Below are 18,912 nucleotides of genomic sequence, written 5' to 3' on the forward strand. Positions count from 1 at the left end.
ACCACAGTAAGGGGTTAGTTTTTTGAGAAGGATAATCAGATGTTTTAATCCTACCTTGATCCTGTCAGATCGACTTACTTCCACATTGAAGATGCTGCATTGTATTTTGCTACTGTAACTTCAGAATGAAAAATGCAACATGAACAATGTGTCTTCACGATCTGTTAGATTAATGTTAAGGACACTGTTCTTAACTTGTCCACGGTTCTGCATTTAAAGGACTCGCAAACCCCATGAATAAGATTATAGTCCCTAATAAACCAGGAAATTTTGTTTTTTCACATATAAGAATTATAAAACACCTAACGTTCCCCCCCTTTTCCCTTTAGCTTCTAAGACAGGGACCAGTTTAATGCACAGTCACTTTAATTTATTAACTTAAATATTTGGTGTGTTTTACCTTCCTTCTGTATGGGATTTTGCTTTCAACTTCTATTAATAGCTTCATATTTATATATCTGTTGGTGTAATTTGCCTCAAAAACATTTGGGGGGGAATCGGGGATTATAATTGATCAATAAAAATAGATAAGCAATTGCCCATAGTCGGTATTGTAGTTAACTGAACTCTGTTATTTCTGCCATATATGGAGTAGCCACATTGTTAATAGGATAAAACTGGATTAGGAATACAGTCAAAGTTGGACTGCTCTATTATAACAAATCCTAGTTTTAAGTTCTTGTGACTTTACCACTTTCTCAAGTGGCTTTTTGTTGTTGTTGTTGAAATTATCACTGAGTCTATTTATTCAGCCCTTCAGGGCGGAAGGGAGAGAGGAAAATTTCCCTCTGTCCGCCATTCCCATCCGGAGATGTATTCCAGACAGCAGGCAGGCTCCGAGTTAGGAGAGCTGCTCCATTAGACAAGTGATTTGGTTCAGTGTTTTGAAGGGTTGTGAATTCCTAGACCATCAGTCATACTTACATTCATATATAAGTATCCAAACACATCTAAGTCCAAATATAGTCCAACCATTTTATGATGTTGGTGTTGGGAGACAGGATTTATGGGGGCCCTATGGACACATTATGTCTACTGTTAAGTTCGTGGTTTTGAAGTGAAGTATAGGAATATCTCTATTAATCAAGGGAATGTATTCCAGGGACAGGGTTTTGTTTTTCTATTTCTTCTCCTTTTCCTCCTTCCTCTTCCTCTTTTTCTTCTTTCTCATCACCATTTTCTCCTTCTTCTTCCATCATCATCATCATCATCATCTCATGTTCCTTCTTTTTGCAAGTAACTTTCGATAACTTCTGAAGTTATAAATAAAATTCTGAGCTATAAGCAAAATAGGGATGATAGGAATACCAAATAAGAGTTAAGACATTAAGCAAAATAAATTCTAAGTAAAATGTTAAATTTTTACTTGGCAGTCTCAGGATGTTGGAAAAGAAGAATGGAGGTAAGGATTTTGTTAAGAGAGGGAAGGAGGAAAAGGAGGTAGGAGGAGAGAATTGGGAGAAAGTTCTAGGGTGGAGAGTCTTATCAACCAGGGATCTGGGGGGGGGAGGGACAGAGCAGGTGCTGGGTCCTGACAGATACAAATAACTACCCCCTTTCTCCGGGTGACCTATGGCCTTAACTAGCCTCTTCAGGGAACAGGGCTTTTGGAGGAGTCAGGGCACAAAGAAAGACACTTGGATGTCAAAAAAGATTCCTACAAAAACATTTAGAGGGATGCACTGGAAAAGCAGGTGAATCCATCATGTGTGATGAACCTGTGTATATGGTGCTGTGTGAAGTTTGGTGCATCCCCGTCGTCCCATGGATAATGGTTTATTGTCTGCCATTTCTCCTACCCATTAGTACTAATTTATAACATTGTGTAATCAGACCCTAATAGGTTGGTGACTTGATGAATAACTTTTAAAGTTCTTCTTACTTGAAATTTTTTTTTTTGCATATGTAATCATGACTCAGATCTTCCTTTATAGTCAGACCATCTATCTTTACAAAAATGTTATAAATTAGCGTTATAGTGGGACAGACTTCAGAAACTTACAGATGCTGAAACCAAGGCCCAGAGAAAGTTCATTAAAAAGTGCTCAAGGTACTTATTTTCTTCCACTCTGTGGAAGCTGAACCACCCACAGTGACAAAAGACAATTTAAGGAGAAGTGTGTCATTGGGCACCAGATTATCTCTCCTCTTTGTCTTCGTTTCTTGGAAAGGGTGACTGGTATCTCTAAGTCCTCACTTGTGCTTCAAATAAGCAAACCTCCTGTACCACATGGGCATGGACACTTGTCTTGTTCTTGTTTATTTGGCCTTAGGCAGTGCCATCAGTTGCTCAGTGGTCAACCCTGATAGGAAGCGGGGCACTAGAGTTTTAGCTCTTCAGTGCTACCTTGGTATCCATGGAAGCCTCCATATTAGGTGTGGTTGAGTAGGATGGGGCTTTCCAAGTTAGAGTAGCGGGGAGGGGGTGGGAGAATGAGAAGGGAGACTCTTTCTCTGGAAGTCTGAAGAGTAACATCCCCTCCCACCACCACTACCACTGCACTCACACTTGTAATTGACAATTAGAGTGTCAAATGTCCTGGGACGGGCCATGCAATTCTAAGTGTGGAAGCTCAGATTCTTATCTTGTAATAGCCTGACTCAGTTATCCACACTCCTAATTTATACATTTAGATTCCATGTAAGAAGCCTGCCAATGAGGAAAAAATATCTTAAATTCTTGTCTTTTCTTCCATATCATCTATCTCAATAATTTTGTAGAACATCTGCCTAATCCAAATGACAACTATTTATTGAGCATTAACTGTGTTTGAATTGGACCTAATGTTTAACTCCCCGAACGATCACCCCATCTCAAGTCTGAAATGATTATATTCTTTCCAATGGTTCTAGGCAGAGCTACACTTGGAGAATCTTTCTCTCCTTTTACGGATGGGGTTGATGTCCAAGGTGATGTGGATAAGTGCTTTGGAAGGAGGGACTTGATATGCAGCGTTCAAGCCGACAGACGGTTTTTAATCTTTCACGGGCTGCTGCTTCACACCCCAGAGGTGAGGCCACTGACCTCAAGTTTGCAAGTTTTATATCCCCTTACCACCCTGTGAGCTCTGTACTCCCCAGGGCCACATAGTTGCTGTTTTAGGTGGAATCTGAGAAAGTGTCTGAACATTTCCTGAAGAGTTGGCTAGGAGTGATTTGGCAGTCTAGTCATAAGAACCCGGAGCGAGTGACTGGGGTATACGTTATACTTACCTCACACTGTTTCCTATTTGAGCCTGGTTGTGGGTAGCTGGGTCCAGTGCTGTTGCTTGTGAGACTATATTTTAAAGGGCCGAGGTGTCATTTTCAAGGAACACTAATAACAATTGGCCATGTTTTTAGGGAGGCTTGGAAGTGTGGACACAGACCTGCCTGGAGGCAAATCCTGGCTCCACCACCTATTAGGAAGGAACCTCAGACAATTGGTTTGACCTGTTTGACTGTCAGTTTCTCCACTTGTAAAGTGAGATTATAATACTCACCTCTTTGGGTTGTTCTAGGATTCAAGGAGAGAATACATTTCAAGTTGCTAGTGTAGCGCCTGAGGTGTTTAGCTATGGTAATGAGGATGACTAGAATTCTGTTAGGGAGAAGGATAAAGAGGGGCTGGAGTCATACAAAGAAGGCGGATTTTTTTGGCCAAAGCAAAAAGTTAGATAACCGTTAGCATCTGGGGACCTCTGTCTCAACCTCATTTTGGAACCGATTATTTTCAGAAACAGAGGGAGCAAACTTGAACTGCAAACATTTAAAAAATATAATTTTAATGGAAACTCACTTTGTCTGTGGAGATCTGGTTATACCTAAAGACAGTGTGCTGATAAGGCTTTAATTTTTCAATTTCTCCTTCCTTGAAATTGTGTTATCTTTATTGGGAAATAAACTTACTGAGTGTAATTCCTTATCCATATACCCTGTCAACTCCTCCAGAGAAGTTTGTATTTTTTTACTGGGAGCTCTGGCAAACAGGACTTGTCTTCTCCTTGCTGGTCCCTTCTTTTGGCCCTGCTCCTATCACTGTGCCCATCACTGTGGCCAAAGAAATGGGGCACTTGGGTGGCCAGGCCTGAGTCATGTGGAATGGGTTTTAAGAAGCAGAGGGGTGCGAGGTGGTTAAGCACAGTGTCTGCACCCAAACTGAGAAAGCTCCCTTTCCGTAGACCCAGAACTCCTTCAACTCACTCTGTCATTACTGTTCCCTCTGGGCGCTTTGTGGGCAGGCCATCTTACGTGATTTGGGCTAGGCTGACTCAGATTGGCCACCTCTGAGAAGAGCCATGGCCTCTGCTCTCCAGCTGAGCATTCCCTTCCTCTGGCTTCATGCCCTGCAGCAACATAATGCTCATTCAGTACAAAGGATTCTTATTTGTTGTTGTTTTTCTTCTGTGTCCAATTTCTCTTGAGAAATTGAAAATCTTCTTATTTTTTCATTTTCTTTTAATGATTCCCATTTCGATTCTAATGAGAATTGACTTTTAAGAGATATTAAACTATTGAGCATCTGGGAAAGTAGAACAAAAACATGCATTATCTTAATATAGGCAGTGCTTTGGTAGAGTTCCTATACCCTGAATCCTTACATACCAACCTCTTGTTAACTGATTGGCAGTAAACCCTAGGAAGCTGTGGTTGCTTCATGTTCATTCACAGGTTGTAAAAATCAGAGTACCTTAAATAAGGAATGGTTTAAACAGATAATAGTTATTTTTCTGTTTGTCATTAAAAATGTTCAATTTACCTAATACCTCTCATCTCTTTGAGGTAAGTCACACCATCACCAATACAATCATGGTTTATAAAAAAAAAAACAAATACAAAAATGTAAAAACAAATGAACAAACAACCAGGTACTTTTTCTGCTCTGTTAACTTCCCAGAAAAGAAAGAAACCCCAATTAATGAAATAAACTTTTCTTTTTATTCTTTTGAAAACCTTTCAGGAATTTTACAAGAATATGTGAGCCATTTTTTCCTTCTTTTTTTTTTGGTCAGCAGTTCTGACTTTGTGTAGACATTTTTTAACATCTTACAGTTCTAGAAAACAGACTAAAATGGGGATATTTTTCTTATTTTTGAGGGTTCTTTAAAAAGATTTTGTATTGGGATGCCTGGGTGGCTCAGTTGGTTGGGCGTCTGCCTTCGGCTCAGGTCATGATCCTAGGGTCCTGGGATTGAGTCCTGCATCAGGCTCCTTGCTCAGCTGGGAGGCTGCTTCTCCCTCTGCCTACCGCTCCCCCCCTGCTTGTGCTCTTTCTCTGATAAATAAATAAAATCTTTAAAAAAAAAAAAAAAGGGGAGACGAACCATGAGAGACGATGGACTCTGAAAAACAAACTGAGGGTTCTAGAGGGGAGGGGGTTGGGAGGATGGGTTAGCCTGGTGATGGGTATTAAAGAGGGCACGTTCTGCATGGAGCACTGGGTGTTATGCACAAACAATGAATCATGGAACACTATATCTAAAACTAATGATGTAATGTATGGGGATTAACATAACAATAAAAAATTTAAAAAAAAAAAAAAAAAAGCTGGAGGCAGACGCTTAAACGACTGAGCCACTCAGGAGCCCCTAGACAACAGAGTCTCATTTGACCTTGGATGAGCTCTGCTTCTTTGTGTTTGGACCCCTCCTTGAAAATAGGTTGTTTAACACACATTCTCACATTTTGAGGGGTTGGAAAACATACCAGGATTCCTTGCTAAATGATTTTCTCCTGTTTTATATTTCCCATGACTATAAGAATTCTTCCATTTGTGAACAGAAAAGCCAACATTCAGCCCTTTGATGGATCAGATACAAATTAATCCCTTTTCCCTCAAACTGTTTGTTAACTGATGGGTTTATGTTGGGCATAAGGAAAGACAAGGTATACTTATGGAAATGGATCATGTCAAAAAGCAGTTGTAATGCCCAAGGAAACCCATCCCCTGGGCTAACATGCTAAGTTATTTGCACGAGTGTGGTTAAGTCTTTTGTTCTTGGATTCCTTGTCTCATGAACATTAACTTTCTTTAGTAGCTGCATAGAAACATTTTGGTTAGTTCTTGCTGCTTGGTTAAGATGATAAACATCTTGGGATTGGACTGTTATTATTTCCAAATGGGGTTCCCCTTCCCACTCAAGAATGTTGAGTTGCATAACAGATAAAAGTGAGTCTTCAAGTCAATGAAAAAAGAAAACAATGTGTGTTGTTATAGTGGTGTTGTAGGACAGGATGGTTATCAGAATGAACTAGACCACATGCTGCTGTGAAGTTGTTGTTTTAACTTTTTAATATGGAGAATTTCAAATATAGACAAAACTAGGGAGAATAATGCCTTGAAGCTCCAGGTTTTGCCCTTATCAGTTAATGGTCAATCTTATTTTATCCACTTCTTTCCCCTGCCACAGATTATTTTGAAATAAACCCATGAAAAACTATTTAATTTGTCGTGAACATCTCACTATGTACCTCTAAAAGATAAGGACTCTTTTTTTTTTAACTTTATTTTATTATGTTATGTTAATCACCACACATTACATCATTAGTTTTTGATGTAGCGTTCCATGATTCATTGTTTGCGTATAACACCCAGTGCTCCATTCAATACATGCCCTCTTTAATACCCATCACCAGGCTAACCCATCTCCCCACCCCCCTCCCTCTACAACCCTCAGTTTGTTTCTCAGAGTCCATAGTCTCTCATGGTTCATCTCCCCCTCCGATTCCCCCCCCTTCATTTTTTCCTTCCTACTATCTTCTCTCTCTCTCTCTTTTTTTTTTTTTTAAACATATAATGTATTATTTATTTCAGAGGTACAGGTCTGTGATTCATCAGTCTTACACGATTCACAGCGCTCACCATAGCACATACCCTCCCCAATGTCCATCACCCAGCCACCCCATCACTCCCACCCCCGACCACTCCAGCAACCCTCAGTTTGTTTCCTGAGATTAACAATTCCTCATATCAGTGAGGTCATATGATACATGTCTTTCTCTGATTGACTTATTTCGCTTAGCATAATACCCTCTAGTTCCATCCACGTTGTTGCAAATGGCAAGATTTTGATTTTTTGATGGCTGCATAATATTCCAGTCTGTGTGTGTGTGTGTGTGTGTGTGTGTGTGTGTGTGTATACACACCACAAAAGATAAGCACTCTTTAAGAAACATAAACACAATACCACTATTACATTGAAAATTAGCATTAACTTTTTTAATACCCTCAACTACCCAGTGAGCATCATTTCCTTTCTTAGAGGTTGTCACTATGTTGAAGTTTTGTGCTGGCACTGAGATCCCAGTCTGCTTAATTATAGCTTGCAACACGAATACTGTCCCACCTTCCCCAGAGCTCAAAAAGTTTGGGGAGGACAGTGCTGGCATCACTCAGGCTGAGAGGGAAATCTTTTGGGTTGGATTTCAGGGAAGAGATGTGCTGGCAGTTGAAATGTGAGTTGCCACATTCTCCATGGAATGGGCAGCGTGTCGACAGCCTCTGAATTAAGTCATAGAGACCCAAAACCAGAGCGTTTTTTAGAACAGCATCTGGGTCACCCTGGTCTTTGTGCAGCTCATTGTCTTCCTGAGCCAGATCAGACAGTTGCTTGCATGTTCTGATGGTTTTGCTTGAACTGACTTTTAAAAAGACAAGTCACACCCATATTCAATTACATGTATAAAACATATTCCAATGGCAGCTTTTTTTTTTTTTAAGATTTTATTTATTTATTTGATGGAGAAAGAGAGATCACAGTAGGCAGACAGGCAGGCAGAGGGAGAGGGAGAGGCAGGCTCCCTGCTGAGCATGGAGCCTGATGCGGGGCTTCATGTAGGGCTCAATCCCAGGACGCTGGGGCAGTAAGGCAGATGTTTAACCAACTGAGCCACCCAGGTGCCTCTCCAATGGCAGCTTTGAGTAGGTTTTGAATTGTCCACATTTTGAATCTCTACCTTGCTTCCCATCCCTTCACACCCCCAAACACTGAACATATTAACAGCTAACTCATATTTTCACTAGAAGGAATGGGATAGGATACTCACCACACAGAAACAGCAGTCTATAGGAGTGAGTGTTTCTGAAATGTGTTCCTTTTACCATTGCTTTCTTTTTCCAATATGCTGTGGAAGATCTGTCTTAAAATGTTTGTTTTTGTAGACCCAAGAAAAGAAAACCGAAATACAAAAAATTATGCATAAACTAGTTTATATAAATGAACACATTCTTGTTGGGGTATTTATGGAAACATCTTTCTAATCTCTAAAAATCTCTAGTACTGACCTTGGAATGTTTTATTAATAAATTCTTTTTGTTTTTAATTAGTGATTTATGACATGTTTCCATTGTGTGACCTTTGAGCAATTACTTCACTTCTCTGAATTTCAGTTTCCTCATCTGAAAATGGGCACAGAAATATATTTTCTTGATAAGACTTGGAGGAAGAGTCACACGATCACTTTGTAAATTATAAAGCTCTCTGGAAATTGCTAATTATTATTTTTAGTCTACGGTATATCTTCACATGGACTAGATAAATTTCTGATTCAGTAAAATTTCCTCAAATTTAAATTAGCCTATTCTTGTTGAAAATTTCCAGAGATCTAAATGTTTAGAAATAAGTGCTTACAACTTTGCCTCAATTGCAAAGTTAAAAAAAAGTTATCAAGTTCTTTATCCCTAATATTGTGAATCGTTAATTTCAATGAAATAATCTCAACGACTGCATGCTTTTACCTGACTTCTGACTTTTAGAAACTTAAATTCTATCAATGATTTATTTTCTATATTTTTTTCCTTAGCAACAATGTTGCTTCTGTGCTGATGAAAAAGTTTGGTAGATAAATGTTTTAAAAGACCCATTGCCTATTGACTCTTATGAAATAAAGTTTGAGGCACAAGGTTTCTGAAACTTTTGTAGCTGTAAAATGTTTCTAAGTGATTCATCTGAAACACGGAAAAATTTCACTCTCAGACCCTGTGAATTCTCTTTATGGGTATCTTGACTTTTCATTTTCAGTTTTTAAAATTAAAAAAAGTAGATGAAATGATATTGATTTCTTCGTAATAATGATCTTTTTCATTACTTTATTTTGTTATTTATTTTCTTATAAACATTTACCTTTTCAACAAATTAAATGCTCACTACTCTGACAGAGTTCTTTCTCTCTCACTTTTGTCTTAGTCACAGGTACATTTAAAACCCTAAACCTTCATTTACCATTTAAGATTTAGGTCTTGTGCTAGGTGCTGGGTTGTAAAGATAAATCTGAATTTCTATCTTTAGAGAACTCACATTGCAAAAGAGAGGGTAATTATTGGATTCCAGGGGATCTGAAATGCTTAAGTAACTGGAGTATGAGATTGAGGCCACCAAATAGACTTCAAAACTGACCTGCTTCTTTGCTTCATCTGGAAGCCAGTCTTTCTGGAAATGGCTCACTGAACTCTTGGTCTGTGAACCAGTCCAGGATATTGATCTCATATTATAGTTGCTGGCGGGGTGGAACCTTCTGGTCTCTAAAGAAATCAGGTATATTAAGGATTAGAATATCCAATTACTCCCCAGTTGTTGTTGTTGTTGTTATTTGAGTATAGCTGACACACAATGTTTCACTAGTTTCAGTGTATACTCAGTTTTTAAAGTCCTGATTTATTGACTTACTGGATCTGCCCTGTTGGCCCTGACAGCCTCACGCGGGGGTGGGGGATGGCACTGGGCCTGGGGCTGGGCAAGCGCCGATCCCAGCTGCCCTCTCAGGACTGTGGAGTGGCCTGAGTTTAAGGTGTTCGGTTCTCACAGCTCACTGTAGCTTCAGGGACCATGAGTTTGAGTAGCCAAGTTTCCTTCTGGTTGCCTGCCGTGGAATGTGTTTTCCCATAGAAACAACATTTTAAGTTGTGGTCAGGTTCCCAGACCAGCCTACAATAGCCTATTTAGCTGATAGAGACTGCTATTTGACTAGCCTGGGGACCAAACCACCACCTATTAACATTGTTTCTATTGGAAAAGCCATTCTGAGTTTTAAATACCAATAGAGAAATGACATGTTGGAGCTCTACCTGTTAGTCCAGTTGGGAGCTGCCAGTCCCTGGAACTAGAGTATGGAGTCACTGTGCCCTACCAGTTCCTGAGGGACCCCATTCTTTCCCCTAAGCCTGACCCCATTGGCTGGTTTTCCTGTCTTTTGTGTGGCTGCCAGGACATTCAGAAGATAATATTATCTCCCTGGACAGAGTTCGTGGTTTGAAGATTTCTGGGAAGTGGTGAGAATCGTGGTTTTTTCTGTTCAGGTGGTAAAGACGAGGGAAGGGAACAGTTGGGACTGAAGGGAGCAGTGAATTCCCCAGACACCACCTGGCTCTGCCTTTTACTACACCGGGTTCTGGGTCACCTCTTTAGTTTACTTGTTTGTGTTTCAATCATTTCTACAATTTCGTCTACCCTTTGGAGAAGTACAACATGGCTTTGGCTTGAGTAAATGGAGTAACAGCCCAGTCAAAGAAAATGTCAGCATAATCCTTGAACTCATAGGTAAAGTCAAGGGGTTGCAGAGTTCTGGGAAACAGTTTTCTAGAAGCACCATGTGTTTTCATGGTGTCATTGGTCAAATCCTCTTGGATGTGGGAGAGATGCAAATTTGAAACAGGCTCATTTTTCGGTTTTGAGGCAATCCCTCCTTGTCGTTATGGAGTCAAATAGTGAAGTTCCAACCTCAGAAGCAAATACATCTCTCCCCATGTGTAGATGGGAGCACCTTTTTATACAACCAGCCAGGGGTTCAGTGATGCCAGGCGGCCAGACACAGCTCTCCCTCCCTTAGAGAGCAGTAGGCTCAGTGCAGACTATGACAGCAGGTTAGTCCAGTCATTGCCTTTAGAAGCTTGGGAGCCACTTGGATGGTTTAGTAGTCTTTGCAGACTTGTGTGTCCTAGAGTTGTTTAATCCAGAGTCCCAGAAGCAAAAAGTACTCAGTGCATCGGCAGGATTAGGACCTGCTGTGCAGAGCGGCGCTTCTGGTCTTTGTGGTTCAATGTCCAGTTTCCTGTTACCGTGTACCCTGTGGCTTTAATTTCTTCTTCTTTTTTTTCAAAGAAAAGCACACACACACCTACACACACATTCCAGTCACCTGTAAAAGATTCCAACAGGTTTTAAATAGGCTGCCAGTCTAAAATGATCTCCCAGATTTGGGGGAACTGTCTTTGCAACTTCCTGTTTCTTTAGTTTTCATAAGCTCTGTATGTGTGTATGTGTGTGTGTGTGTCCCTGATATGGTGACCTAAATTCTTGGGCTTTTAAGTTCTTGGACTGTTGCTTTGGATCAACACAAAATCCCCACAAAAGCACACTGTAGGGTGCAGAGCAAATGAAACTGTTGATGCATCCCCCTCTCTGTTGTGCCTGTGCTGTGAGTTACCCCACTCAGCAGTGAGGAAAGTGATCCCCCAAGTAGCACCTTCAGAAAGACCTTTCAACGCTGCCCCGTGAACTTTGTGACGGTTGTCTTTAGGATTTGGCCACATATGGCTGGCACCATCTCTGGCCTTGATCGGTGGCAACAACCTGCCACAGTGAAATGTGCACCAATCTGTGAGCTGAAAACCTTTGTTTAGTTGCTTTGGGATTTTTGTTTTTCTTTTGCTAAAGAAATAAATAGAATTGTCTACATTGAGTTTTTGAAGGAAATATAGTGATCCCTGAACTGTAAATATTGATAACTTGACTGATCACAATAAATTAATGATCAGCACATCAGCAAAATAACCAAGGCATGAAACCTTGGTTTCATACATTACTGTTTAGCTAAGGATAGCCTTTCAAATAGGTATGAAAGATTTTTCTTTTAAATGGATTAATTTGTAAGAAATAGTTTTATTAGGCAGTTTCCATGTTAGTGGCATTTACAGATGGCCTATTTAGGACATCAAAGACATAGTATTAATCTTTGTTAATTGTACTTTGTACTTACTAAGGCACTCAGTCAATGTTATCTTCTATGCTTCTAAATAGACTCCAGGATATTGTGGGCGTGGCAAACATTGTTTCTCTGCCTGAAGTTTTGGAACAGAGTGGGCAGAGGCAGGTTTCAGGGGTGAGAATCTAGACATATAATTATTTAAAATATATAATTATAATATAGCATATGTAGGTTTTTGAGAGATATGTCTGGAATTGTGTTGGTAGGTTGAAAGGTGGTTGGAATGAATTGAGGAGGAGGATTACCAGTGCAGGGGGAAATGAAATGATACATTAAAAAGGAAACGTGGAAGAAGCATCTGGATTTAGCATGTGTGTCCTGGAGGAGTGGCGAATGCATGAGTGAGGACTGAGATGATGGGGGGAAGGAGCGGGACAGGACGGTGGAATTGAAGGTGTAGGTGAAGATGAGGGTGGGCTGGTTAGGCCTACCTGGCAGAGATCTGAAGCTGATAGATGTTTCACATCTTAGGGAGGGTGAAGGTCTATGTTTGGAATGTAGGAGAACTGAACTAAACATGGTGGTGAACGTGAAAAGATACTTAGCTACATTGTCCTAAGGAAGTAGAGAGGAAGGAGGAAGCCAGGAAAAAAGAATGTGATAGCAGGCCAGCAGTGAAACACCAAGATTGAAACAAGTGGATTGCCTGAGGGTTGCTGGAGGGAGGTGGGTGGCGGATGGGCACTAAGGAGAGGACTTGCTGTGCATGAGCACTGAGTGTTATATGTAAGTGATGAGTCACTGAATTTGACACCTGAAACCAATTTTACTATATATGTTAACCAGAATTTAAATAAAAACTTGAAATAAAATAATGAACAAGGGGTTTGCTAATGGAATTAGAGAATTTAAGAGGAATTTCAGCAGTGGGATGGAATAATGATTCCTCTTAGCAAGTGGGAAACGTCAAGTCACAGCTCAGAGAGGTTTCTGCTGAGCCTACGCTGGATGATGGGGCAAAGCACCATTGTTCTGGACTCCTAGCTCTCCAGGCTGACCTTGATGTCTGTGTTTTACCTGCTGTACTGACACTCTTTGCATATTTGCCTGCCTTCTTCCAACAGCAAAGACTGTGTCTTGATCACTATTAAAACCTGGAAGAGTTTATTTATAATTGCATGGTTGCAGTATTATTATTTTACTTTTTAAGAAACTTTTCACTGGAGAACAGTTTCAGATTTACAAAAAATCAGGAGGATAACACTTCATGAAGTAGGTTGGAGAGGTTGGCTGGCTTATGCCTTCAAAGGGGGAAACCAGAATTGTCTGAGTCCCAGCCAGTGTTGACCCAGACAATCCAGAAAGGAGTCCCTGGGTCTGAAGGGCCCCCATGGAAGCTTGAGGAGGCCATGGAAGCCGTTTTCATTACCAGGGTTTGAAGTTTCATTACTTGAGATGTTGTGACTGGCAGATGGACTGGAATAGTCACATGTGGTATTCAAATCACTGTTAGAGGATATGACATCGTCTTTAGCAAGAAGGGCCAGAATAAAGGCACCTAAGTAAGGGGGGAGCTCTTGCGAAGTTTATTGGAGTAGTAGTGGATCCCCTCATCAGATAGTACTTACAGTTTTTCTTTTGTTTTTTTCTTTTTACCTTGATAAAAAAAAATCTGTCAAAGAGCTATTAAAGTCATGATGTATGGTTCACAATATATGTAGCTCATTTGTGTATTATAGTTTTTTCATGATCTTTCACATTTTTTGACAGTGAAAATTATTATTTTTAAAAACTGGAATAGTGGAATATTAGGATATTATCTTGAGGCATGTGACATGGACAGTTAGGCACCCTTTATTTTGTGGGGGTGTGTGCCTTTTGATATCCCTCCACACATATACTTAAGAGGACTAAGTCATCATTTTCCCCCTCACAGTTCAAAAAAGCAGGCAACTCTTGCATGGAGTAGGGTCAGCCTCATTAACTTTTAACTAATGCTTGGTATTCTACTTGCCCAAGGATTTAATCACTTCACATGCGTATGAAATAAGAGCCCCCTGAACTTTTTTTTTTCCCCAGTCTTGTCTGAAAGGGAATTTGAACTTGGGATAGGAAGCAAAAAGGCTATCTTGCCTGTAAGAGAGGCCAGACTTGCAGAAGTGGATTCTGGCTAAGGAATGTGGACACGCTGCGGACAGAGGCCAATTCCTGCACTGATGTGGTCAGACATGGCAAAGCCCAGCTGTTTGCTCCATTGAGAGGGGCATTTGCTAGCCCACACAATCTCTGAGTACTGTCTGAACTGGATCTGAATATTCAGCCTGCTGAGGCTCACCCATTCCCCAGAGAGATTGGAGGTGGGTTGTTGTAGAGCATTGTATTCAAAGCAATTGGTGAGAGAAGTTACAGATAAAGACTTAGCAATTAAAACAATATAATATACAATGGTGATGTGGACTCTAAATTTTCCTCCCCCACCCCAAACTGTTAGAATACAGGTAAAAACCATTTATGCTTAATTGGTGGTTTATTGATGGACATTTTGTGGCTTTTGTTACTCATACCCTCATGAATGCTATTGGGTGGAATACCATCTTGCCCCCAAATGCATCTCTGCCTTAACATAGGGGTTAAGAGAGTGTACTCTGGCGTCGGGCTTCCTGAGTTCACATCCCCATTCTTTACTTCGAAGCTGTGGGAACTTGCTGGTTTGTTTAACCTTCCTAAGCCATAGTTTCCTTAGTGTTAAAGATAGTAATAATAGAACTTACCTCAAAGGGTTGCTATGAGGATGAAATAATGTATCTTTAGCACTTAGCATAAAGTTCTTTTTGAGTTTTACTTTTTTTTTTTAAGATTTTATTTATTTTTCAACAGAGAGAGGACGGCGAGAGAGGGAACACAAGCAGGGGGAGTGGGAGAGGGAGAAGCGGGCTTCCCGCTGAGCAGGGAGCCTGATGCGGGGCTCAATCCCAGGACCCTGGGATCATGACCTGAGCTGAGGGCAGACGCTTAACGACTGAGCCATCCAGGCACCCTGAGTTTTACTTTTAATTTACCAAATGCTACTGCCACTTCCACTGAGCTTTAACTCTTGACTTGTTTTGGTGGTGGGTTTGGTGGGTATGGCTGATGAAGTAAAAAGGAAGAGAAAGGTATGAATGCTACACTTTCATTTACACAAAAAAATAACTTCACTAAAGATTTATCTTCTTTGTTACTGCTTTTTGTGCTGAAACCTTAGAATAAAATCTTTTATAATGGAAATAATCCAACGTGTCTACTTTAGACTTTACATATCTTCGTGCTTTCCAACTTAAATAAGACATTCATTTATTTCTAGAATTAGAGCTGATTTTCCTGTGTGTAAGTAGAATAAATGCCACCCAGCTTGTTTGAATGAGTGCTATTAGTTTGCAGTTCTCAAGACCAAAGTTAGCAGAGGAGAAATCTTACATCTTTCTACTACCTTGCAATAAGCCACATAGCCTAATAGTATTCAGTGTGTTAAAGGATGAATGGCAATGACATTAAAACAGTCATTGTTTGAGGAGGTTGGTTGAAACACTTGAAATGAAATGATATATTACTTACTATAAAGGATAAAGTTATTAAACGCAAAAAAGAGCAGAGCATGCAGACAAAAATAAATCACAATTAGACATTATGTAGAATTTTAGTAATGCAGTGAAGTGAAGAAAATGTGATCACTAATGAAACGGAACAGTGAATGAATGAAACCATTCATACAATGAAGCAGAAAGTACCCCGTTTACGAGAGAAGATGTTTATACTTTTAAAGTTATTGCTTTAAATAAAAGAGGATGATCAAAGTATAACGGCACGCTTTAAAAAAATGAGCAGTTATGAATGAGTATTAGGTGAGAATGCAAAAGATTTCTCTTCATTTCCCCAGATTCTCATCTCTTGAGCCAACCAATTTTAACCATTTCTGGTTTTGGTTCTTCTCATGTTTATCTTCACGACACCATGGACTGTGCTTGTTCCTCTATTTCCAGATTTACACAGTACCCGTATTGGCTCCTTGCCATGAAAGGTGGGGCCATAGCTCACTGAGGTATCTATACCTTTTCTCTCTCTTTGCCTTCCCACTTTTTTTTTGTAATCATAGTATGACTTTCAGTTATTGGTTATTTTAAAACATTATATGATATACTTAAACCTCTGTTTCTTGAATCAGCTACTTTATTTCTCCCCATACCTTTCTTCCCAACTCGTTCCCTGGCTTACGACAGCTGTACCACTACTTCTACAGGTGCGGGTTTAAAACATTTACATTTTGATCTGCAATCATTGTAAATCATAACTTCTTCCATCTTTTGTCTGTAGGTTGATTGTAAACAGTGAAAAAACAATGAGGCATGTTTGTATTACTGTGATTTTTCAAACACCTTGGAAAATCTTTGGAATATCTTGTTTTGTAGGATGAAATTTCTGATTCTGGACTCTTTATTCTTAGCTTTTTCACCATGTTATATGTGTTATTACTCCATAAATACACTCATTCTTGTCAGACAATATGTCCTGATTTTTGTTTGAAAACATAGTTATTCCGACCACAGGACACCTGCAAAGGCTCAGGGGTCCTCTGAAGCTATTCTAGGATTTGGTTTGGGGTTGGAATGGATCCAGTGGAGTTGTAATGAGCTGTTAGTGGGGAAGGTTTGAGGTGGTTAACTCTGGCTTGGATTATCATTTTCAATCTAGAGAACTTTTATGGAGTTTGGAAGATCTGATTGCTCCCCCAACCTTAGCTCCTTATCCTAACTTCTCGTCTCACTCCCCTTTCCAAGATTCTGACTTGCCCTGAGGAGTTCTGGGTACTCTGAAGTTTGGGGCACTACTTTGTCACAGGAGGGGCACAGGATTGAGAACCCCTGGCTTAGAATTTGTGATAAACGTTCTCTTCCTTAACCTTCTATAGTTCCTTTGGTTGAGTCACTGATTTAGGTCAGAAGGTAAAGCTGCATTGCATTCATGTCCATTATTTCATCTGATAGACACACAGGATGTGGGGCCAAGGCAGACATTCCATTATCCTGATGTGTAGAGACATAAACTAAGGCTCAGAGAGCCCCTCGCATCAGGCACAAAGTAAGCCTCTATCCAGTCATTTTCTGGGTAGCTTTGGAGATACCTGGGGCTGTTGGGTATGGATGTAGGGCCCTTTCCCGAGTTCCTTTAACTTTCTTCCTACTTCTCTCTCTGACCTCGGCATCAGTCAGTCGGAAGTGTGCTTTTTGTCCTGCAGTGCTCCAGGTCCTCTGGGGCCATGAGAGGAGCACAGGATGGGGCAAAGACCCTACCTTGGTTCCCTGTCCTGCTTGTGCTTGAAGTAGTGAGTTCAGAGGAGATGCAGGAAGCTTCCGTGCTGTTACGCGTGGTCGACACACACAAGGAGAACGTGTGAGCGTGCCCCAACTAGAAGTACATTTTAGTTACGAAGTTGTTTTTAAAGGTTTATGCTAATGAGACTGCAAGATTTATACCAGCGAGCCTTGGAATAGCCACTGTTTGTGAAACTGATTGCAAAACATTTGACCTTATTCATCAGCCCCTAAACTTGAGGAAGTAGCATCAAGGTTTAGGCCCTCAGATGTGGCATGGTGAAATGAATGGTTTCTTTGGGGTTGCTGCGTGTTCAATCCTCTGCCTTAATTTCTGATACAGAACTAGCTAGAGCCTTACCCAGTGGCTCCCTTAAATTGTTAAGTATGGATCATCTGGATTCTGAATGGAGGCTTTGCTCCAAGAAACCTGATGAAATATCTGTAAACAAGAAACCCGAAGTTACATGTTCTTTATTTTCCTGTAACTGCTGGTATCAGCTACTGTGTTTCCAAACTTTGGCTAAAGAAATATTTACATTTTTTGGCTTTTATTTTTTCTGACTAATGTCAGAGTTTGGATTCCCATAATTCTAGTGAAAGGAAGAATATGGTCACATTTTAGGGGTGAGTTGGGTCATTAAAATACGCACAGCTTCAATGAGTAGAAATTTAAAACTCTATATGCAGATTTTATGATGACCTTTCTTAACTAGATTGGTAGGAATTTTATTGTTTAAATTAGACTCATATAGCCCCATAGATATTTATAACTATGCCAAATGCAGTGATAGAATGCACTGCATTTTGCATCTCTGGTTTTAATTTTTCTGATGTATGCATAGGTAATATTAAGGGATATCCTTATTGGTATCATATGTTAAAGAATCCCAAACTACTAAGCCAGTGTTGAGTCCCATGGGTTTACCTTTTTTTTAGTCTGCAAAAATTTGCCCCATTCTTGTAACTCAGAGACCTTTTTTCCTTTTATTTTGTCATATATATATATATATATATATATATATATATAAAGTATGGAATTCTTGTGATTGGATTTTTTTTTTTTTTCCAGACCCAATGTCTGTGGATCACGTTATAATGCTTACTGTTGTCCTGGATGGAAAACCTTACCTGGTGGAAATCAGTGTATTGTCCGTAAGTAAATAGATGATCTGTCATTCTTCATGTTCTTCTTTTGTTGTTTTGGTTGCATGGTGATTCTTAGTACTTGTTTCTTTGTAACTGCATACCATTAGTATGTTTATAGCAGAGCCTTCCAGCTCTAAGATTTTCCTACTTCCTCTGAAGCCAGATTGGGAAATACACTAATTTGGTCAAACGACTGTTATACTTTAGTTCAGTGACTTCCTTTAGAATATTTCTGACATATAGGGAAGAGAGCCACAGGGTTACTTTGCTCAAGGGTACATGTGACCTGGCTTCATAGACTATGTAATCACTTTGATGGGATTTTGAAAAAAGGATACCATTGCTGCTTTCCTTACTGTCATCTCTAACTCTGTTGGCCTCCCACAAGCCTACTCAAACATTGTACATTGAATTTGGGTGGTCGAGGCCAAAGACAGACCTAACTCTAGAGAGGAAAGGAAGTGGATAGAGCATCAGATGCAGATGAATGGAAAGAGGAGGGAAGAGCTCAAAT

At 40.1% G+C, this 18,912-nt stretch overlaps 1 protein-coding gene across 3 annotated transcripts in view; it reads left to right on the forward strand.

Annotated features, from left to right (window-relative positions):
- The window catches only part of FBN1 (fibrillin 1), a 225,317-nt gene that overhangs the window by 8,671 nt on the left and 197,734 nt on the right, over positions 1 to 18,912 (forward strand). For all 3 annotated transcript variants that reach the window (XR_013450471.1, XM_036075961.2, XM_078079391.1), the window contains exon 2: positions 18,322 to 18,404. Coding sequence is in view for 2 of the 3 variants with exons in the window: in XM_036075961.2 (XP_035931854.1) it covers positions 18,322 to 18,404 (83 nt within the window). In the remaining variant the exon portion in view is untranslated. The remainder of the gene's footprint in view (positions 1 to 18,321; positions 18,405 to 18,912) is intronic.

This window comes from Halichoerus grypus, chromosome 8 (genome assembly GCF_964656455.1).
Source record: "Halichoerus grypus chromosome 8, mHalGry1.hap1.1, whole genome shotgun sequence".
Classification (NCBI taxonomy): domain Eukaryota; kingdom Metazoa; phylum Chordata; class Mammalia; order Carnivora; family Phocidae; genus Halichoerus; species Halichoerus grypus.